Raw genomic sequence first — 21,834 nt, forward strand, 5'->3', positions numbered from 1 at the left:
CAGCTCTATCTGTCCAGTAAACCCAACTCTTGTATTCCACCTGCCTCCCTCTCCTCCTGCCTGTCTGAAATAAAAACCTGGTTCACCCTAAACTTCCTCAAACTTAACAGTGATAAAACCGAATTACTCCTCGTAGGTTCCAAATCCACCCTTTCCAAAATTCCTAATTTTAACATTTCCATCAATTCCTCTCCAGTTTTCCCATCCCCTCAAGTAAAGAGTCTGGGTGTCATCCTTGATAGTACATTATCATTTCAATCCCACATCAATAGCATTACTCGGTCAGCCTACTATCATTTACGTAATATTAATCGTCTCCGCCCCTCCCTCACCATCCACTCCGCCTCCATTTTAGTTCATAGTCTGGTCACTTCTCGTCTCGACTATTGTAATGCTTTTCTCTTTGGTCTTCCCAACAAAACTCTAAATAAGCTTCAATTGGTCCAGAATTCAGCTGCCCGCATCATCACCAGAACCCCCTCCTTCCATCACATCACTCCCGTTCTCCAGCAGTTGCACTGGCTTCCAGTAGCCTTTAGGATTAAGTTCAAGCTCCTTCTCTACACTTTCAAAGCCCTCCATAGCCTGGCTCCCTCCTATCTCTCTAATCTCCTCCATGTTAACACTCCCTCTCGCTCTCTTCGATCTTCTTCCTCCCTTCAGCTCTCTGTCCCTCCGGCCCGTATGGTCACCATGGGGAGCCGTGCCTTCAGTCGCTCTGCTCCCCAACTCTGGAACTCTCTCCCCCCAGACCTACGTAACACTGACTCCTTTCTGATCTTCCAATCCAGACTCAAAACCTTTCTGTTCAAGCTTGCATTTCCGGAACACAGTTTCTCATTTTCTGTCAGCTGATTTTATTAATGAATCCAATTTATTTATTGTTTTTAACTTGTGATTTTATTGTGTTTTACCTCTAACTTTGTACAGTGACCTTGGGTGTTTTGAAAGGCGCTTTTAAATAAAATGTATTATTATTATTATTATTAATAAGGCATGTACCTTAAAAATGAAATAAATCACACACAGAAAAATAATTAATATTGAAAGCTACTATATCTTAAGATGAGATTTGAATTGAAAGTTAATATATTGCACAGATATTTTACACAGCTCAGGTCTGGCAATAGAAAATGGGCCTACATGGTCACCCCTTCATAATGTGACCCGGGCACATCAACCAGATGCAAACTGTAGCAATATCTGTTAAACAGGCTTTACAAGACCATTAAGAGCTTAATAATCAAAAATATTTTGTTATAAACCGAAATGGTCAGTAATCCAGTAAAATCAAATACAAGGCTGTATAAAATATAAAAACCAAAACAAAGGTTTACAAATAAAAGTTAATCACTAAATAGCCATTTTTGCCAACTTTTAAAAAATAGAACAAAGCGAAAAATCTATTAACACTCTTGACAATCAGTACATTCAATGTGTAATTGTATTGTAACACAGAGAAAACTGAACAAAGGGGCAAATATATATAAATTCACAGATAAAAATGGGCAAGAAAGGTTTTTCGTTAGTACATTTAAATTTATGAACATGATGTTTAGCTGAAATGAAATTAAGTAAATTTATTCTGTCATCTTTATTGTCTTGTAATAAAAAAGACAGCGTGTTTTAACCTGAAAGAAATAATGGGAAGAACACCTTTCTGCATCAAATTTAAAATAAATACCAGACCAACATGTTACATTTGTGTGTTTTTTTTCAGACTTTACCAACAAAATTTCGAGCAGAAAAATAAAGGAAAAGTAAGAAAGCGCAGTTTACTTTCAGAACAGAAGGAGGCGCTGTTTTCCTTTTCTGCCTTCTTGTGAGAACACTATAAGAGAAGAAGAGTGTTTCCTCGTGAGAGTAAAGTCGATCAGTGTGAGGATTGCAGAAAGTTGTCATCATGCCGATGTTTGTAGTGAACACCAACGTGGCTAAAAGCGACGTACCGGCGGCCCTGCTGTCTGAGGCTACGGAGGAACTGGCCAAGGCGATGGGGAAGCCCGCCCAGGTAATCTATGGACACCCCCGCGGCAGAGAAGAGATCGCTGCCTGCTACTGCACCCGACCCACCCAGTCAGTTTCACACTCATGATCTGGACTGTGCGTGTGTATCAGTCAGTGACGTTTTAGAATTATTTTGGAGAACTTTGAATAATCTAAACGTTGTCTTCACCTTTCTGAGAGTGATGAGGATGGTAAGGTTGAGTGTTCGGGTGGCCTGCTTCCAGTGGCGGTTCTACCCTGAATTACTCCCCGGGCGAGACCCTCCTCTGGCGCCCCCCCAATAGAGTCACTTTGTCCATTTATTGTAACTGAAGCTAAGAAATTGATATAAAAAAAAAGATGTTTATCAGAATTCTGCACTGCATTATAACAGTTATCGGAACATAAAAATTAAAAGACTATCAGCATGGCAAAAATACAGTTAGGAAATATTTAATCAAACACAAATAAATAATCTAAAATAAATATTATAAACTACAAATCACACTAATAACACACTAGAATAAATGTAACTGCAGCACTAAGAACAGACAACACTAACTAAAACCTAACCTTTGTGGCCTTCCTTTATGCAAGCTTGTCAATAACGTCATCATATGAAATCTGCTCCCCCCCCCCTGCATGATTGATATTAACAACGGCAGGTTAGTGAGTCGCTCCTGAGACATTGGTGATCTCAGGTATGACTTGATCAACTGGAGTTTTGAAAAGCTAACTGCAGCTGCAGCAGCAGCCGCATGCTACCATCACAGCTTATTTAACATTATGAACTAATATACAACAGTAAAACACAACAAAAACTTTGTGATAAGCAGAGCAGACAGACACACGAATCATAACTAATGTTACAAGTTAAGACAGAGCAAACATTTAAGAAGAAAATCTTAAAAATGACGTTATTTACAATATTTGGGCCTACTTCAGTTTTGGTCATGATAGACCAAACAAGAGATTTTTCCTCTGCAACGTTGTTGTTGTTGGAGGGCAGATAGCATTCGAATTTAGAAAACGTGCATCTAGCTATGCGATAATACCCTTTTCTTTGTCTCTTTTCTCCTCTTCTTCTTTTCTTTTCTTTCTAAATTGGGCACCAGCTTTGACCTTTTTTCTTCATATTTCTGATGTTTTTGCATTTAGCATAAATGTCCTCACAAAGGCATCAAGTCTGTCGACTAAACCAACTGTCACCTTAGTGAAAACATTGTTTTGTTTTCCTATTTTTTATTTGGGCATTTCACACAAAAATAACCAAAAAAACATGATTTTTTTATACCTTTTTTATACCCGAAGCGCCCCCCCCCCCTCGTCACACATTTACAGCGGGAGCGCGTGCAGCTGCACTCAGGGGCTCCAATTCGCTACATGGCGGCGCAGTTTTTATTTTTTCATCAAGCACTGAGCCCTGGCCTGTGACCGTCGCCCCCCTGGAAGAAGATCCAGCCAGGTTTGCGCATGCGTTTTGCGCTCCGTGCTCGCCTCTCAACCTGCACCCTTCACCCCGCGCCCCCTCCCTTCTCCTTCTTCACCCCGCGCCCCCTCCCTTCTCCTTCTCACACACATTTGCGTCTACTTCTCAAAGACAGGAGGGAGCGCAGGGCGGGGCGGGGGCGCCACCAGGTTTCAGGCTGTTACAAACTCTGTGATATAAAAAAACCAATAGTGCTGCACAAAGTATTTTACAAGGGCTGAGCCGCTGGCGCCGCCCCTCCGTCATTTTTCCGCCCTGGGCGATCGCCCGTATGGCCCGTGCCTAAAACCGCTACTGCCTGCTTCTCCCGCGTTCACGCGTGTTGTTGTTGTGCCTTCAGTACATTGCAGTGCTGATCAACCCCGACCAGATGATGATGTTCGGAGGGAAGGGAGACCCCTGCGCGCTCTGCTCCCTCCACAGCATCGGCAAGATCAGCGGGGCTCACAACAAGCAATACTCCAAACTGCTGTGTGGCCTGCTCAACAAACACCTGGGCATCTGTCAAGACAGGTGAGGTGTGAGTCCAAGCGGAAGTTAATAAACACTAAGATGGGGCCCCTATTGACTTGTCTCCGTTTGGTCTTTTTTTTTTGTTTTCAGGATCTATGTTAACTTTGTTGACATGGATGCAGCCAATGTGGGCTGGAACAACACTACATTTGGCTAAGATGGAAGATACTGTCAGATACTTAAGTTCATTCCAGAAATTTCCTTTGTTTAGGGGAGAAGTTAATTATGCTTACGTGATGAAGCACTTTAGGAACAACTTTGCAATTTAATTACATCAATTTTTGCATTGCACTGATTTCACTGTCTTCTCTAAATGCAATAAAGCAAACACTGTTACAGAATAATAAAGTGTTGTTTTCTTTTTTTAAGACATCATTCTGGTTTCTACTGTACATCGTTTTGGTGAAAGCATAACAAAAAAGATGTTTATATAAGGAACATTTCTTTGCAGAATTAATATAATTTTTGGTTAAATGTAACAGCTTTTGTTGTACCTCAATCCACTTTAATTTGATAAACAAAGTACCACAATCCAGCACGAAATGGTGCAAAAATATATACATCTGGGAAATTGTTCTAAACTTGTAAACCTTTTTGTTTTTTGCCTGTCATTTGTCACAGGCTATAAGAAAGATTACGGTAGCATGACAATGAAGTAACAAAGCTGTATATCTGCAAATTTATTAGTAACATTTCTAGAAAATCTTCATTAAAAGTCTTTCAAACAGTACTGCCAGCACAGTTTAAATCAAATTCAGTGCAGATCAGGATAAGATTGGTGATCGAAAAACTGCTCTAATATAAAGCAATCTCTCAATCTTTGCTGCAAACTTCTTGAAGTCTGATTAATAATATTGTAAAGCTGCTGCTCCTTCTCTGCTGCTTAATCGTCAGTTTAAATAATCCACAATTAATTGTCCAGATCATATCCTTTTGTTTGTTACAGAATTGTTCCCAAATTCTCCAAAAATGATGCAGTTTCACGATTAAACATTTGTTAAGTTACAATTTCTCCAAAAAGCAATGACATTCATTTCAAAATTATGGATACTTGCCAATACAAGTAGCTGTTACATTTTGGTTCTCATTAAAACAACTTCTGTGATATTAATATAGTAACAAGGATTTATGTGTTATGAATTACTTCGTTTTTAGGGGGATATTTCACAGTTGGTGTGGCACAAAATGTTATTTTTAATATACAATTAGTTAAATACAAAATAGCTTACGTTCTGAAGTATTCTCTGGAGATAAATATTTTAATTTGTTTTTGTCATTTTTTATTAATACTTGGTAAATGTTAATTTCACTAAAATTATTTTTTTGGAAAAGGTAAAGGCACTTTTGAATACATTTCAGAAGATTTGGTTACATTTTCCCTTCACTAAAATATATAATATTGATCATAAATGTTGCAAGAATACTTTTCACCTTTGTTTTTTTTTTTTTTTTTTTTTTTTTTTTTTATTGAACAATTGCAACTTACAAAACAAGAAAATACAACAATTATGCACATATAATGTACAATAGAATTCTGAATACAGAACAAACATGTTGCATTCTTTAAAAAATACTAATTATTAATAATAAACACAAAAGGGAATAAGAAATAAAAAGAAACAAAAAAATAAAGAGAAAAGAGAAAATGCGAGAGTAAATCTATGTCAGCAGTCCAAAAGATTTACAGATGCTAATTGTTTTTTGAGCTTTTGTATTTTTTGAAGCAGAAATTAAGTTTAAATAATGCTGCAGTTCCAGTTTGAACACAAAGAAATCCGGTTTTTTATTGGAAAATTTTCTTTTGTGTATATGAAATGTAGCGATAAATAATACCATGTTTACACAAAAGAAAGCATCACGGTCTTTGACATCAAAGCTATGAAAACCAAAAAGTATGTTTTTATAATAAAGTTGTATGTCAGCAAAAATAGAATCGGTGATAAATTTGTGAATGTTTTTCCAAAATCTGTATGTAAATTCACAAGACCAGAATAAATGAGAGCAGGTTTCAGGTTGTTTCTGGCAGAAAGTACAACTGGTGTTTATGTCAGCCTTAAATTTAGTTAAATAATGCTTTGCTGGATAAAATCTGTGTAGGAGTTTAAAAGAGATTTCTTTGACTTTATTTGTTAAGAAGTATTTTTGTGGTAAAGACCAGACTTTTTTCCAATCAATGTTAGAAGTGAAATTAGCCCAATAAAAGGTAGCTGATGGAACAGAAACTAAATTATCTTGAAACAAAGCTCTGATTTTTGAGTTCAACTGTTTAGCGGAAGTGAAGCAGAAATTACCCAGAGGAGATTTGAGCACATCAGGAGGATGAAGAGTCAGAGGAGGAGCGCTGTAGAAACCCCTGAATAACATGCAAAGCCCAGATGGGACGGCATCAAACACTACTGCAAATTCTTTGGGAGTTATTGGTACTTTATACTGCTTTGTGAAATCTGAGTAGTTATATAATAATCCAGGTTCTTTGAATAATTGTTTGAGGAAAATTATACCATTATTAAACCAATTATTTAAAAACAGAGTTTTCCTTTTATAGACAATATTACAGTTATTCCAGATAATACAACTCTGTGGAGAAAAGTTGTGTTTGTAGATCAGAGCCCAGGCTAAGAGAACCTGTTGATGAAAATTTGACAGTTTCAAAGGGATTTTTGGAATACTATAGTTACAGCACAGCAGGAAGTTAAGGCCTCCTACCTTTGAAAATACAAAATGTGGAATAAAGTTCCAGATAGATGTGGGGTTATTAAGATATTTCTTAATCCAGATTACCTTGAGTTACTTTTCACCTTTGTTAATGACAAGAAATATCAGAACCACTATTTGATGTTTTATTGTTTCATTTTCCTTTTTTTCTTGGTTGATTTTTATTGAAGATTGTTGCTTGTTGTAGTTCTGAAGTTTAAAAAAGACAGAGAAGGGGGGGGGGCAAAGAAAGCTCACTCTACTCCTTTTCCTTGACATCTACGTCATAAAGATGCGCGGCGGGAAACGCAAGTTTCTGGTTGTCCTACATTTCCAATCCGTTCTGTATTTAACTCTAAATTAGTTGATCTTAACTGATCTGGAGTCCAAATACAGACCGTGTTGGGAATTTTTAATGTACATTGTTAGCTGTGTATGTTGTGGAAATATGCTTTTATATGTTTCTATTTATGCATGAACGTGGTATTGGACTGTGCTTAGTTAGTGCAAACTGAAAAGTGGAAACACCAAACATCGTTTTCTTGTCTGTTCTGAGATGTTTATGCAACACGAGACATATGTGGATGGCAGACTACAGATGTGCCCCCGATCTGACTGGAAGCTGTCTGTTTGCTTCCACGCACAGACACAGAAGTTATCCCATGACATAATGTACATGATGTTACTCTGATGATAATAATAAAGCTGCCCATTGCGGGGTTAAGGCAGAGAGAGCAGATCACAGAGGAGCCTGTACATCTGAGTCTCTCCCTTTGTAAAAGTTTGAATTTTTAGGAAGACGTGTGATTTATTTTTCTGCACATTCAATTTTTTGGTGTCCTGAACCATCCGAACCCGGGAAGGCCTTGCGTAGCAGCAACAATGTACAGCTATTTATTTTCATTGTCTTTAAATAATTACAGCTGTTGGACGAATGTCAACCTTATGTAATGTAGCATCCCGTGTTCTGTTCCTTTGTTCATGTTCTAGTAGATGCTAAATTGCTCTGTTGGTTACGGAGAACAGTGGGCGTGGGGGGAGAAAGGAAAAGCCGCGAGACTAGAGGGAAGCTCTCGTTTTTTGGTTGGCATGTACGGCGTAGTTACGGCCGACAGTAACCGAGCTGTTCGAAATAAAGGTTATGGTGAAACCAGCGTCTGCATTCTGTGAAACGCCACTGTAAGTTAAAAATAGTAGAGTCGAAATGTATTAAACAACATTTTATTGATATTATTACAGTAATGTTTTTTATTAGGCTTTCTCTTTATTTAAACAAAGATGAATGAATAAAATAATAAAAAAGGAATTGCTTTTTTTTAAATAAACTTTATTATTCAACACAAATAAATCAAATATGTATGACAGGAACAATAGTCATAACAACAACAATGTCAGGGGATGGTACATGTATGCATTGAAAATATTCAGAGACAGACAGTTTTCATAAATATGTATGGCCTTTTTGTTTAAACTATTAGAAAAGCCTTACGGTCGAGGAATGATGACGTCACGTCCAGGAAGCCCTTCCTTACGTGCCTGATACTTCGGCTGAAAATCGGTGGAGGGATATTTGATGTCCGGTCCATTTAACAATCAACCAGGCAGATAGGTGGCTGCTAGAGGAACCACGCCAATCTAAAGTCAGCAGTTGGTGAATCTTAAAGGGTTTTATTGCTTTAGATCGCAAGAAATCTTCGGCTGACGCGGTCAGTATAATTAATCCAGTCAACGTTTTTTTGCCCGCCAGAAATAAGCTTGTTACAACATTGTGTTTTTCGATGATCGATGATCTTACCTTTAAATTTTGCTATGCATTTAGCAACATAGTGCATATTACACGTAAGAGTGTGTGTTGCGGTCTGGTTTTTTTCAGGAGAGAGCCTTAGAAAAAAATGCTTCGTTTACAACGGTCTAGAGGATCTGCGGTGTCAAATGAACCGCAGTAGTTTATGTAAAGAGGAAAAATAAGATTTCATATTTTAGAATTTATCTGCAGCATTGCAAACCTGAATCAAACAACATATATGGTCAAATGTCAAGCCCGTTTTAAAATAGCAGGATCTAATTAAACTGAGAACTGAAAATCAGCTTCAAAGTGTGTAGAATTAATAAAAAGTCTATAGGTTAGAATCGTTTGCTGATGATTAAGTTACAAGATTTGTTTTTGTTAATCTTATCATATAATATAATGATAATATTAAAAACTATTTGATTAATTACTGATATGAAGCCCATCGATACGACTGTTGTTGTGAATTTGGGCTATACAAATAAAATTGAATTGAATTGAAAGAGAGGAACAAAAAAGCCACCATGGAGACCACCTAAAGAGACAAACTCACCTCAACACACCTCCTGCTTCCATTTTATTACCAGCTCAGTTTGAGGGCTAACTCAGATTCTGTAACTGTAACATTTCTCCTTGGAAAGTTAGGAAATATGTTGGTTTAAATCTTTGAATCTCTTCCAAATGTGTACATAAATGCACCTCAAGGAAGTTTCATTGATAAGACCTGAAGCTTGTGTCTGATCTGTAGATTTAAAAGCCCTTTTTTGTAAAATTTCACTATAATGAAACATTTTTCTCTTTATATGTGACTTGGACCACCAGACCCTCACAAGCCCCCCAGTCCCTCTTTTCCTGCCCTGCACTGGACTTTTGGAGCTCCAGTTGATCCGCTTCCACAATGTCTGACATTCTACTGAGAAAGTTGAGGGCCCAGGTGACCATCGCGATGGATGCCACCTTACGGAGAGCGGCTTTTGAAATCATGACCATTTTTGAGAACACCTTAAGCGACCAGAAACGAGAGCTGGTGGAAAAAGAGGAAGTGGTTGCTCAGCTTCGATTAAAGCTACAGGTGGCTGAACTGAGGCTGAAGGATCTGCAAGGGCAAGGTCCCAGTACTGTTGCGACAAACCAAACCCAAGCGATTCCCGAGATTGTCCCAGATGTTCCTAAAATGATCCATGTTGAGAAAGCAATTCCTAAAATCGTTCCAGATGTTTCTAAAGAGGTCCCTGTTGAGAAGAAGATCGTCGCTGCTCCTGAAATAGACTTTGAAGGTATGCTTAATGTATTCAATGAAATGTTCATTTGTAATAATTCACTAGTTTTTCCTTCTCATGCAAGATTTTTCTAAAATGTTTTACCAAAAACTGGTTCATTTTGTAAAAGTTGTAACACTTCCTAATACGTGAATCTCTCTGTTGGTGCAGTTCCTGATGACTGGTGTGCCCCCCTCGGCACTGAGCATGTGCCCAAACAAGAGGAAGCGTTTTGTCCCAGTGTCAGGCTGCGAGAGTTTTCTATTCCTCTCTTTCACGTTCCCATTGTCAAAAAGGAGGTGTGTATTAAAGAAAAAAATATGTTGAAATGCCTCTCCTTAAAATTGTAGTGGTGTCTATATAGAGAAAGAGAGTTTGAAGTAAAGTGACCTTGCATGCAGTCTGTGTAATCCAAATGAAATAAGCCACAAAGTAAGACAACGACTGATGTGTTTTAGAGTGTCGACGACTTTGGCAGCCCCCAAAAAAACAGTGGTTGCAGGAGCTCACCCAGGCGCCGTGAGTACTTTCATTTGTTTTCATGAATTTTTTATTTGTTCATTTTTGTTTTATAATCTTTGGACTTTAAGTCATGCAGATGTCAAAATATGCATAAAAAATAAGAAAACTGCAAAATAAATGCAACATATACTCCAAAAAATACAGTTTTAAATCTAAAACCTTCTAAAATCTTTCTTTACTGATGGATGCATAACAATTATTAAGGTAAATGTTGCATTTATAACTGAAAATAAATATGACATATTTTGAAAGAACTTGTAGGATTGAGCTATCTTCATTTTTAACTTCCTTCCATGTGCCGGTGAAGGTGAGATGCCCAAGGCCCTCCAGACAGGAGAACTGCACGGGAAAGGAAGTCGAATGCAAAAAGAGATCCAACTGCTGTTCAAACAGTTGAAACAGGAAGACTTCATCGATATGACAACCTCTGGATTAAGGAAGAGCAGAAGGTTGGAGGAGGGAGAAATGAAGAAAAAGCCGTTTCAGTGCACCAATTGTCCAAAAAGATTTAGGCGCACGAAGGCCCTTGAAAAACACCAAGAGAGAAGACACAAAATCAAAGGGAAGCCAGATGACATAAACGAAGACCTCGGATGGACCCAGCCCTTGGAAGATGTAGAAGATAACTTACAGGTTAATGATGTTGTCTCCCAAGACTCCAGACCAAATACTAAACCACAAAGAGTTGGCAAGAAGCGCAGAAAAGTAGAACCCCTCAAAAACCAAACCTGTGGAGTCCGAGTCAAAGAAGGGTATCGCTGCTCTGTGTGTCAGAAGCTGACAAAACACAAATATACTTTAGAAGAACACTTTCGCATCCACACAGGGGAGAAGCCACACAGATGTGATGTCTGTTCCAAAAACTTTCGCTTCAGATCCCAGCTAAGTGCTCACCTTAAAATAAAACATAAATCTGAACCACAACAAGGAGGGCAGAAATTCAATTCAAACATGCCAACTTAAAGCTCCTCAGGAAAACCATTTACCGTGGAACGGCTTAAATCCATCAATTTAAGCATCCATGATCCATTAATATGCGGCACAGTTCATGCATAAGTCATATCCATGTTAGCAACTGTAACGAAGGTTTAGGTTAAGTCAGCAGATCAGTTTACACACAATTCAAAGGAAGAGAACAGTTTCAAGTCAGATGTTTACCCCTGACTTGTTTGTTTAAAGTATTTATTTTTAAAAGCAGGATTTGTTTTTCATTTTTTAGCCTGTTCACTGAGAATTTCTTAGAATTTGAGTTTTCTCCCCTTTGTTTAGTGAAATGTATTATTAGTAACTAACATTTGAATTTATTGATTTATGTTCAAATGGGTTTTTCTAGCCAATATCCATTGTTCTGTCTTGCACATCATCATAAGCTGATCGGATTTGGTTTAGAGCACAAAATAGTTGTTTGTACTGTACTTTTCCCAAAGAAAATTAGCTGCAAATTCTCATGTTCATTTATGCTTGTTTTTTTTTAATTGCATCAATGTTGGAGATTTTTTTTTCTATAAAAAGTTGACTTTTTTTTTACATTGAAGCTATATAAGTAAAATTGACTGATTTTGAATTTCTTCAAAACGCCTAAATAAAAATCTTTCTTCTTTGATTTATCTTTGAAACGCAATGTGATGTTTTGCAGATTGTGCAGCCTAGTTCCTTATATTGTCTTCTCGCGAGATTTGCTGCCGTGACTTCATCACAGGTGCCAACCTGCTAGCAAAAATAATTTGTTGTTTCCTTCTTACGGATACTTTTATATTTATATTGGTCAGAATTAGTCAGTGGGGATATATGAACATTGGTTATCCGGTGTTTAGTTTTTACAAATATTTTTTTTTCTTATTTTGTTGTCTTTAACCTTCATTGCTAGCTGGAAGAAGCTAGTTCGTGCTTCGTTTTTTGGCTCTAGTCTAATATTTCAGATGCTATTATACTTTTATTTTTTAAAAAGGAGATAATATACGGAAGTAAACTTGAGCACAAATATTTTATATTTGACTTAAACGGAGAGCTCTTTGTCTGTGAGTGTGAACAAGACGTCAACACCTCAAGATTGATCGCTGCACTGTTCAAACTGTGAGTTGTTGATGCTGCTGGGAATTATTTGTGGTCAACGTAGCATGGCGGCGTCTCGAGTGAGCCAGTGTACATGTCGTGGTGGATGAGTCTGCTAGCTGGATCTGCATCACTTGAGGGAACCGCAGTCGCTATTATCGACTCAAAAGAAGATGGAGTCTGCGCGGAGTGCTTTCCACGCTCAGCTGGCCGCCGTCATGGACTCGCTGCTGGCCGCAGCTGTTTGTGAGATCGCCAAGATCTTCGAGAGCAGCCTCTGTCAACACCAGGCGGAGCTGACGCTGAAGGCGGAGGAGATCTCAGCCCTCCGCTGCAAGCTGGAGAAAGTCGAGAGGAGGCAGAAGATGGAGAAGGAGGTGGCATCGGGAGAAAGGGAAGGAAACTGCAGACATCAGACTCCCACAGCATCATCATCAGGTACTTATTGTGTTACCTGGAAATACTAGGACCAGGTAGTGGGAGATTTATCATTTAAGTAAAAGTATTCTTAATAGGAGGAAAGTTTTACTAATATTTACAACTAATTACACGTGTACAGGGCTTGTACTTTTACTGACTCAGCTGAAGTCATGTTAGATGATGTGAACACAGGATTTATTGAAGTCGATCAGGTTGCTGATTGTTTTTGCTGCCCAGGCTTTTGGTTGAAAAGGGAGGTGTTTTCTCCAACAGACCCAGTTGAAAGACACGGTGAAAACCTCAACAAGTTAAAAAAAGAGGAGCTTGATCCGGATGGAGTTGCCCTGAAACGTGAGGTCCGATCACGTCCTGCTCCTGATCACTGAATGTTAAAAGAGATTCCACAAATGTGACTTTTACACCACTGCTGGTCCCTTTTTTCTTCTTCCACAGTGTGTTGAATCCCAGTATAAGCTGGGATCAGTGGCTGTCCAAGCTCCAGATGAGGAACAGACTTTGACTGATGTCCTTCCTGCCTCACAGCCTAAGAGCAAACGTTAGAAAACTTCTTTAGTTAATATCTTTTCTCACAGTTGTTCCACACGGGTTACACACTTTGCAGACGCGTAACAGTATGTGTGTAAATACACATTTTTAATATATTTTTAATGCACACATTACAAATCTTCCACTATTGTTTTTGTCTAAAACCTTAGTTTTCTTTTTTGCAGATTTTTTTGTTAAATCTTAAGTCCAAGCAGCCTTAGCTTTTGCACAAACTGTTGCAGCCAAATCTCAACGCTCGGTGTGATTTGGCGTTGTAGTTGCCTGTTCAATCATAGAACTTTAAAGTGTAGATTTTGCAAGGAAAGACATAAAAGCATGTAGAAAACTTTAACATTTCTGTTCCTTTTCCCCCCATTAGATTCTGACTGGGATCAGAGTAGTTGCAAAACTGACCACATGTCTCCTGAAGATCAAGCCAGGCTCCCTTTTTTGTCCATATCTGACAGTGGGCGCTGCTCTCCTAGGCCTGATCTCAGTTTACCTCAACCAGAAGAAAGGGTCCCAGGACAGCGTGCCACCAGAGATGGGGTTCAGGAGAATCTGCTGGCAGGTGGTGTCGGCTGCTCATCTTTAGTCAGTACTGCTGTTACAGCACCATCCAGCTTTCAGTCTGTTTACCAATCAGATGAGGATTCCAAAGAAGAGGACAACAAGTTTACCTTTATGGATCATCAGTCTGAGGAGCAGAACTCCGACCAGAACGCAGTGCAGGATCATGGTGTCGGACAAAGGGGGGACAATCCACGGGTCCCTTCTTGTGAATCGCCATGGCAAAACAGAGAGGATGGAGCGACCACAGCCCCTTACATTCGATCGTGGCGGGTCACAAGCCCTGACAGCAGAGACTCTTTGCAACCACAGACTATTGCTGTGAGAACCACAAACAGTCTCGGTTACCTCCCAGCGCAGAGCGAAGGAAATGCACGGCCTTACACCTGCCCCTACTGCACAAAGTGCTTCACTTACCCCTCCCACCACCGCAGGCACCTTTTGCGGCACACAGGAGTCCGTCTGCATCCCTGCCAGTTCTGTGACAAAAGCTTCCTCACGCCATCTGAGCTGACGGTGCACACTCGCACGCATACAGGAGAGCGGCCTTTTGCCTGTGCGCAGTGCGGAAAACGCTTTGCCCGCAGTGGTAACCTGCGAGCTCATCAGCGGGACGTTCACATGCGAAAGAGGCCCTTTGCATGTGAAGAATGTGGAAAAAGATTTGCCCACAGGGGGAACCTGAGGATGCACAATCACAGAGTCCATCAGGGAGATCCGTACTACATGGATGAACAGCCAGAGTCTGAACTGGGCTCTAGTCCCATTTAGAAAATGTTATCTGTTTGTTGTTTTGAATAGACAAACGTTCTGTGATGCGCTTGGAAATTCTGGAATGAGTTCTAAAGTTGATAGGGAATTAGCCCTAATTCAGAGTTTAAATTATTATGTGGAAACCTTTGCTGGAAATCCTGATTCAGTCCATCACCAAAGTTGAATCACTCAGACTGTGTGATGTTTCTGTATTTTTCTATTCCATTTGAACTAAAGGCTTCATATTTGCATTATAAAAGACGATTAAAATGATATTTGAAGAATGTCCATCAGTGATTAAAGTGCATTATTTTCTTTTGAATGTGTAAGATCTGGTTATTGAGTGCAGCACCTGTATTGAAACTTTAAAATTTCAGAAATTATTGTTTGGAATCTTCAAAATTACTTTTTATAGGAAAAATAACATTGCTGAAACATATTTTTTTAGAGGTTTTTGCACAGAAAAACACTTTCTGGAACATTTATACTTGATATTGTTGCACTGGTCTTTCTGAGACACCAGGGGGCAGTATATCATTGATTTATTTTTTTTGATAAATACTGTTTTTTTTCTGTATTTGTGTCATGTCACACCAGTTGTAAGACTTCAGAAGTTTGAAATGAAAGTTAAAAAGTAAATTACTAAGATTCTTTACATTCACAGTGCAAACCCAGCTTCTTTTGAGCCCGTCAACATTAATGGTTGAACTTGATCAATCCCCTTTTTGTTTAATCTTTTTTTCCCCTGGTAAAAACATCTGCAGATCATCTGGATGTATTGAAACTAATTTTCGTTGGGTGTTATTTCAATTTCAGGTTACAATTGTTCCTTTTCTTCATTTAAAATGCAGGAAGAAGCTTCTCAGGAGGTCATATGGATTCCACTTACATCTGTGATTTATGTTAAGGTTGACATCTCTTACTGTCTTCCCACAGTGTCCACTGCTGAGCTGCTCAGGGCATTTACCCCCCAGGCTGCTGAGTCCGTAGTTTACTGATACAAAGATTACATTTCATGACCTCCCCTCCCCCCTGAAAGGTCACTTGTGTCTCTCACTTGCTTCCTGATTTGATTTAAAACTGAATTTTGTGAAGAGTTCATTAAAGTCCGCTTGTGTGTGTGGATGGATTTTAGTAGAAGACAGCAGCAAACCTTTATATCTAAAAGTTAATGAATGAAGATTGCAGACGAATTCCAGCTGATCGAAGTTACACCTTGTTGCAGACATTGAGCTGAAGCGCTGATGAAAATGATTTGGGTCCCTAAAAAAGGTGGAGGAGGAGATTATGCTGTGTTTTCTGTTCGTTTTTATTTATCTGTAATCTCCTTTTTGATTTAAGATGCTTTTTCTTCCATATAAAACCAAGGCAACAGCTGATCGGATCTCTATAGATGCTTTGCTTAAAAATGTATTGATTTGTGCAGAAACTTTCAAAGGTATTTTATCCCTTGAAGCCCACAAAGTATTCTTTAGGAGATAAAACTGCAAACCCTGTTCTAACCAGTGCATTTAACATTTCAGCAGGGATCAGGATAAACTGTTTTTTCCACTATAATGTCACTTTGTATGAGCGATTTCATTCTTCCATTTAGATTTCAGCTTTATAGTAAAATGCCAGAGAAACCATTACCTCAGTCTCGCCGCTCTTTATGGGCTCAAACAGGTTTCCATTACTGTCCTGAACCCCGGCAATCTCCTGGTAGATCCATCATCTGCTGGCTGTACTTAAGCTCTCACTGTATGAACTGATGGAGACAGTTTTTTTTTAATCTCTTAAATCTCTTGATCTGATAAAACTGCTCACTTTATGGCTGCCGGATTTAAGCAGTGAGTCACAAACCTTTTTCTTTAAACAAAAAGAGGTGCTGATGCTTCAGCAGGTGTAAAGTTAAGTTTCAGAAATGTTCTCTGCAGATACGTTAGCTTTGTATGTGAAAGCTGTCACCCGCACCAGTTTCTTCTGAGGTCCGACTTCATGTCAGACCGCCGGCAGATGTTCTGGAAGAGTGAAGTGGAAGTAAATGATTCCCCTCCTTCAGATTTACAAGTTTTTCCAAGAGACAAAGAGAGAGTCTGAACGTACGAGCGTGTTCTCCATAGGCTGGTCCTCTGTTGCTAAGCAACCCCACGTCTGCACAGTCAAGTGGGGGTGGGATAGGAGAGAGGCATCAGGTCATCAGAGGCAAGATCAAGCTTTTTGCTGCAAGTGACTGGACACAAGGATCATACATAGGTGTAAATATCAAAAATAAAATAAAATTTCAACAAAATTAAGCATAAACAATAATTTTCCTACATGTGGCGAGTAAGGGTTCTGTCACCACAACTACAACATCTACATGGCTGGGGGCGTGGGTTTCTTTTTATAAAATAAAGGAAATAGTGCATCAAGGCATTTTTCAAACATTATTGTTACCCAAACTGTAGAGAAGCATTTGTTTTCAAATATTAATTTTTTTTACTATCCAGGTTTGAATCTTTGCTCCTCCCTGGAATCATCCGAAAGACTCTCCTTCACTGTGCTGTACATTTCCCCACAGTTATCATGGTTCTGTTTTGGTCCAATCAGTGAAGATAAGCTATTAAAAATACAATAACAAAAAAATAGCTAGTTTGAAGGTAGAATAAAAAAAAAATGAAAGAAAGGTTTGTGAAAAGCAACAATTTAGTGTAGGTCCAACAATTTTGTTAGATTGCAAGAATACACAAGGTAGTTGTGCACCAGTCATTGTTGATTGTAATCAATAATGAAGCCATGGTAATGTTCTTTTGTTTTAATAGAATAGTTTTTTCCTTTCCTGTTTTTAGAGCTAGTCGGATAATGAATTCTGAACTGAGACAGAGTGCATGGGGAGTGCATAATGCTGCTCCAGTGGAGGAGCGTATGGAGAGCTTTGTGTTAAATATAATGGTAGGCTGGCAGGGACAGTTAGAGGGGCAGATAGGGCAGAGGTGCTGCTAGTCATGAGTAAGTAGAACGTGGGGGAGGGAGATGTTGGCAGTTTTGGAGAAAGACGGATAAACGGCGCTCCTTTTTCTCTGGGAAAGAGGGTTAAAGCCTGGTGGCAGACAGCCAGCACCAGTGATGGCACCAACTGTCACTGGCAGACCAGGCTGTGCTGCCACGCCAACTTAAACCTTTGTGTTTGTGTCTGCACGTAAGTGTTTTATCGCTTAGTTAAGTCCATTTAACACTGGTCCAATACAAGGCTTTTGGGGATTATATATGATTAGCGTTTAGGAAAGATTTGTGTTATCAGGAGTTTGTTTACAATTAATTTGACGCTGGTGTCTAAAGACCCACTCCAGTGAAAATCCTGTTTTTGTTTTTTTTTAACATGCTTCTGTAGTATTTTTCTCATGATGGAGGGCAAATATGAAGAAAGTTCAACTTAAATTTGCGTTTCTGAGTATCTGCTTGTTCAAATCGTTGTGAATCCGGAGCAGATGAAGAAATGCTGTTGGAAAAAGCTTGTAGTTGTGACACAGATGGCAGGCCACAAGCTCCCTGCTCTGCTCCATTCTGATGCATCCCCTTGTAGAGAAATAGATAAATCAACGTCTTAGTTTTCCTCATCTGGCTCAGAACAGTTTGGCTGAATAACTCTGATTTTGCTCCCCTTTTTTGTTGCATCAGTACTGTCACGTTGGGGGTGTGAGGGGGCTGTAAGATAGCAGGAGAGAGGGTGCAAACATATCTGTGATGGGAAGGGGCGCAGACTTATTCTACACTAACAGTCCCGCCTACAACTCAGAGGCAAATTTCTAATAAACTCCTGCCGCTCTGAATAAACGATGTCCTAAAAAACAACACAGGTTTTTTGATTTAGCCAAAAAGAAAAATTAATCATAATTAAAAGACCACCGGGAAGGCTTTTAAGATAGACCAAAAGAAGATTGGAGTGGGACTATAACACTCTATATTATAAAAAACTCTCAAAACATGACATTTAGACATGCTGCAAATAATGACAATATTTTTCTGTCTAATGCATTAACTAATGTCATCATTACACCATACTTAGTAAATTAGCTTGTGAGGTGAAAGATTAAAGTCTGTTTCTGTTCCTTTTGACAATCTGAAGGTCATGAGGAAAGAAAGCATGAAAACCATGGACAAAAATACATTTTACATTAAAGAAGAGATCAATAACGTAAAATCAATGTAGAATCAAAGATTAGCAATGTGAATTCAGAGTTTCTAATCAAATAGTATGATCACACATCACACATGTAACTTAAAAATATATTTAACAGAATTACATTAGCCATCAGCTTCTGGAAGACATATCCAACTCAGCCATTAGAAAAGGTAATGTTATTTAGGTTTCAATTCCATTTGCCTGCGGGGGGCTGCACTTTCATTTACCATTGGATTTTCCTAATGCATTGGTGTCAAAGCTCGGGCTTGGAAATTAACTGATCCGTATTTAATTGGCCTAAGCAAAATTGAAAGAAAAAAAGTAATTTGACAAACAGCTAAACCTGCCTTTTACAATGTATTACATTCCGAGATTTCAATCTGGGTTGAGCTATTGTCTGGAACAAGGGGGCTTCTTCACAAAATCATTTAAAGAAAGGATTTTGCCGAGGTCAAAGAAACCACTGGCACACCGAACACAATGAACACAAGACTGCAAAGGAGCGCACATGACTCAAACTGTGAAAAAGTTTATGTCTAATTAGTTGTTATTTAGCAAATAATGTCTATTTTTTTCTTTGCATTTTGAAGGATGAAATATGTAAAATTCTGTACATAAAAACTATTTTTGGAAGATCTTTTTTATAGGGGAGTCTGAAGATTGCTGTCGAAGCTAAATTAGCTAAATTACAAATAGTCTACTTCTGACCGGGAAACGTGAAATATTTCTCCAGTTTACCTTTATTTCTATCTCATCTGTGAATAAAGCATTTCTGAGACAAAATAGCTTTAACGTTAACAAATATTACATCTCTTTGCACCATGCAATCCCTGGAAACTTAAAAATTCAACATTTTACTTGGAAAAATCAAGCTGCTCACACTCCATCCATCTGTCCGTTTCTGAAGCCATTATCTGACCTGCTGTCATGAGAAGGTCAGAAATGTCAAAGCCACGCTCCAGAAGCAGCTAACAGCTTTGCTCAGTCATCCCCAATATCCTCTAGACCTCTGCAGGGGCTGAAGCAGTATAAATCTTTAACCATCAGAAAAACAGAGCAGATGACTCTTCCAAGCACTGTAAAATACAGCTCTACATAACCTTCAGAAGGCATATCGATAGTGACTTGTTAGCAGCAGGTTCATGCAGGACTCTTAAAGTACAAAAGGAGTCTTCTAATGACACAGGGAACCAAGGAACACTCTGACAGCAGGGTGCACTGGCAATAACAACAACCGTTTTTGGAAATCTATTAGCTGAATAGAAGCAACTATGGAATTTTATCCAACTTTTTAAAAATATTGAGACAATTTCTCCTTCCTACCAATAATGACCTGTTGGAGAGATAGAAATATATTTTCAATAAGTCTTGGAACCAAATTGTAAAAAAATAGGATGAATCTTTGAGCCCATAACATGGCTCTGTTTAAAATTCCCCATTGACAACTTCTGAATGTCGGGATTTTGCTTGTACCCCAGTCAACTAAGAAACATTAGCTCCATGCAGCTCGCCAAACCTTTGCCCTGTGCAGGGCAGACAGAGGAAGGCGAGAAGCTCCACTCAACTGATCTCCACATGCCAACACGGCTTTTGTCACAATACTTTTCATGCATAAACTCCCTTGGGTGTGTTTTTGGGGTAAGTTCTTTGGTAACAAATGTTTCCTTTTCCTCTCTTTCCTTTTTAATATACAAGGTGTAAGCTATAATATTTCCAGGAAAAAAGGTCTGCTGCCGTTCATCCTTTAACAGAGAGTAACCTCCAATCTACAGAAAATTCAAAATCTTTCATAGAAAATAATCACTTTTTTGTGTCTAATTAGTAATTAAGATATTTATAGCAGTTGCAAAAAAATTATATAAAAAACAAACATCTAAATCTAGAAAACAATGAGTTCCACACAAGCATTAAAAAAGGGAAAAATAAGCTGAAAAGAAAACTGTTGGATACTTCAAATTGAATGTTATTCAGCCCAATAAGTATTTTTTTAAGTTCTAGAAAAAAATTATTTGTACTTTTTTTTGTTTTTCTATATCCAAATGTTGTTTATCTCGATTGCAGAAACAAAAACACTGTAATACGAGAAAATGACTAATTTTTAGAACAAAATAAGTACTACAATCTTAGTACTAGTTGGCCCATCTTAGTAAATCCTCATCAAATCTAAAACTAGCACTCACGCTAAGAACATGAATCTGAAAATTTTCCCCCCAAAATAATAACAATTAATGTCAGTCTAACTTTTAAACATTTATTGAACTTAAAATTATATCCTTTAAATTTGAACCAATTTACCATACCAGTTTTTATTAATTGCTGAGAGTATTTAGCAAAATGATTTAGACTCATTTTATTAATTATCTTGTTATTTCTAGATTCTAGTCTTCTTATTAATGACGATGTTATACTGTAGTTTTGCCACTACAATGAGAAAAAAAGTCAGAGTTTTGAAGAAAAAAACCTTAAATAGCAAACAAATGTTCAGTTTTAAAAACCCAACTTTCTCAGCAGAAAATGAAAACAGTAGTGGCCCAAATATTATTTCATACTTGAGGAGAAAAATAAGTCTTGACTGTGCTATTTCTTTTAGAAAAGGTTTGAAAGGTGTAGAGCAAAGATAAATTAAAACAACCAAAAACCTGGTAAAAAAAAAATCCGAATGACATAAAACAACTTTTCAAATATTTGCAAGTATCAAATAGTATACAGGGCCTTGATATTTGGGTAGTGGGGAAGTAACATGTACATTCGTTCACAAAAGGGGATATATGTTTTTTTGTTTTCTAACATTTTAATGTAAATCAAGCCAAAAGTTGACAATCGTATTCAATTACTTACTAATTTCACTTAAATACAACAAGTGTTACTGTGTCCCCCCCTTCTCCGGGCAGCTTCTCCAAACTCGCAACTGTGGAAAAACAGAATAGCAGTTATTTCCAAATTATAGCAACCGTCCACCTTGGCCTCGTCCAAACCGAGCCTCTCCAGAGATGGAAGATACCATCAGCAGAGCGAGGAGGATGGAGAAAGAAAAAGCTATAATGAAACACGAGAGACGGGCCACAGGGGTTGCAAGCCAGTTGCCTCTGTGCCGGTC

General features: G+C 38.4%; 3 protein-coding genes across 6 annotated transcripts; all 3 read left to right on the forward strand.

The window, feature by feature from the left end:
* Positions 1–1,819: 1,819 nt before the first annotated feature.
* mif (macrophage migration inhibitory factor) lies at positions 1,820–4,336 on the forward strand. Its single transcript, XM_004073247.4, has 3 exons — positions 1,820–2,011; positions 3,816–3,988; positions 4,079–4,336. The coding sequence occupies exons 1-3, from the start codon at positions 1,904–1,906 to the stop codon at positions 4,143–4,145; spliced, it is 348 nt and encodes a 115-aa protein (XP_004073295.1). The 5' UTR covers positions 1,820–1,903; the 3' UTR covers positions 4,146–4,336.
* A 2,710-nt stretch (positions 4,337–7,046) lies between these two features.
* LOC101167878 (zinc finger E-box-binding homeobox 1) lies at positions 7,047–11,855 on the forward strand. 3 transcript variants are annotated; one of them, XM_011480113.3, is made up of 6 exons: positions 7,050–7,861; positions 8,161–8,388; positions 9,294–9,748; positions 9,902–10,029; positions 10,189–10,249; positions 10,548–11,855. In XM_011480113.3, the coding sequence occupies exons 3-6, from the start codon at positions 9,370–9,372 to the stop codon at positions 11,213–11,215; spliced, it is 1,236 nt and encodes a 411-aa protein (XP_011478415.1). In that variant the 5' UTR covers positions 7,050–7,861; positions 8,161–8,388; positions 9,294–9,369; the 3' UTR covers positions 11,216–11,855. The 3 variants fall into 3 exon arrangements, with proteins under 3 accessions (XP_011478416.1, XP_011478415.1, XP_011478417.1); XM_011480115.3 differs by having other exon boundaries at positions 7,053–7,861; positions 10,560–11,855; XM_011480114.3 differs by lacking the exon at positions 8,161–8,388 and having other exon boundaries at positions 7,047–7,861.
* Positions 11,856–11,918: 63 nt separating this feature from the next.
* On the forward strand, positions 11,919–14,915 carry LOC105354885 (zinc finger protein 668). 2 transcript variants are annotated; one of them, XM_011480116.3, is made up of 4 exons: positions 11,919–12,742; positions 12,962–13,080; positions 13,178–13,280; positions 13,650–14,915. In XM_011480116.3, exons 1-4 carry the CDS (start codon positions 12,478–12,480, stop codon positions 14,609–14,611), a joined length of 1,449 nt encoding a protein of 482 aa, XP_011478418.1. In that variant the 5' UTR covers positions 11,919–12,477; the 3' UTR covers positions 14,612–14,915. The 2 variants fall into 2 exon arrangements, with proteins under 2 accessions (XP_011478418.1, XP_011478419.1); XM_011480117.3 differs by having other exon boundaries at positions 12,998–13,080.
* Positions 14,916–21,834: the final 6,919 nt, after the last annotated feature.

The sequence above is a fragment of the Oryzias latipes genome, chromosome 10, assembly GCF_002234675.1.
Source record: "Oryzias latipes chromosome 10, ASM223467v1".
NCBI classification, from domain to species: domain Eukaryota; kingdom Metazoa; phylum Chordata; class Actinopteri; order Beloniformes; family Adrianichthyidae; genus Oryzias; species Oryzias latipes.

Bases quoted from the DNA above. Each gene is read 5' to 3' on its own strand.
- LOC105354885 (XM_011480116.3), top strand. From the start codon at position 12,478: ATGGAGTCTGCGCGGAGTGCTTTCCACGCTCAGCTGGCCGCCGTCATG. The intron at 12,743-12,961 runs GTACTTATTGTG...TTTGCTGCCCAG, and splicing joins TCCCACAGCATCATCATCAG to GCTTTTGGTTGAAAAGGGAG. The intron at 13,081-13,177 runs GTCCGATCACGT...CTTCTTCCACAG, and splicing joins GAGTTGCCCTGAAACGTGAG to TGTGTTGAATCCCAGTATAA.
- mif (XM_004073247.4), top strand. From the start codon at position 1,904: ATGCCGATGTTTGTAGTGAACACCAACGTGGCTAAAAGCGACGTACCG. The intron at 2,012-3,815 runs GTAATCTATGGA...TTGTGCCTTCAG, and splicing joins CGATGGGGAAGCCCGCCCAG to TACATTGCAGTGCTGATCAA. The intron at 3,989-4,078 runs GTGAGGTGTGAG...TTTTGTTTTCAG, and splicing joins CTGGGCATCTGTCAAGACAG to GATCTATGTTAACTTTGTTG.
- LOC101167878 (XM_011480114.3), top strand. From the start codon at position 9,370: ATGTCTGACATTCTACTGAGAAAGTTGAGGGCCCAGGTGACCATCGCG. The intron at 9,749-9,901 runs GTATGCTTAATG...CTGTTGGTGCAG, and splicing joins TCCTGAAATAGACTTTGAAG to TTCCTGATGACTGGTGTGCC. The intron at 10,250-10,547 runs GTGAGTACTTTC...ACTTCCTTCCAT, and splicing joins CAGGAGCTCACCCAGGCGCC to GTGCCGGTGAAGGTGAGATG.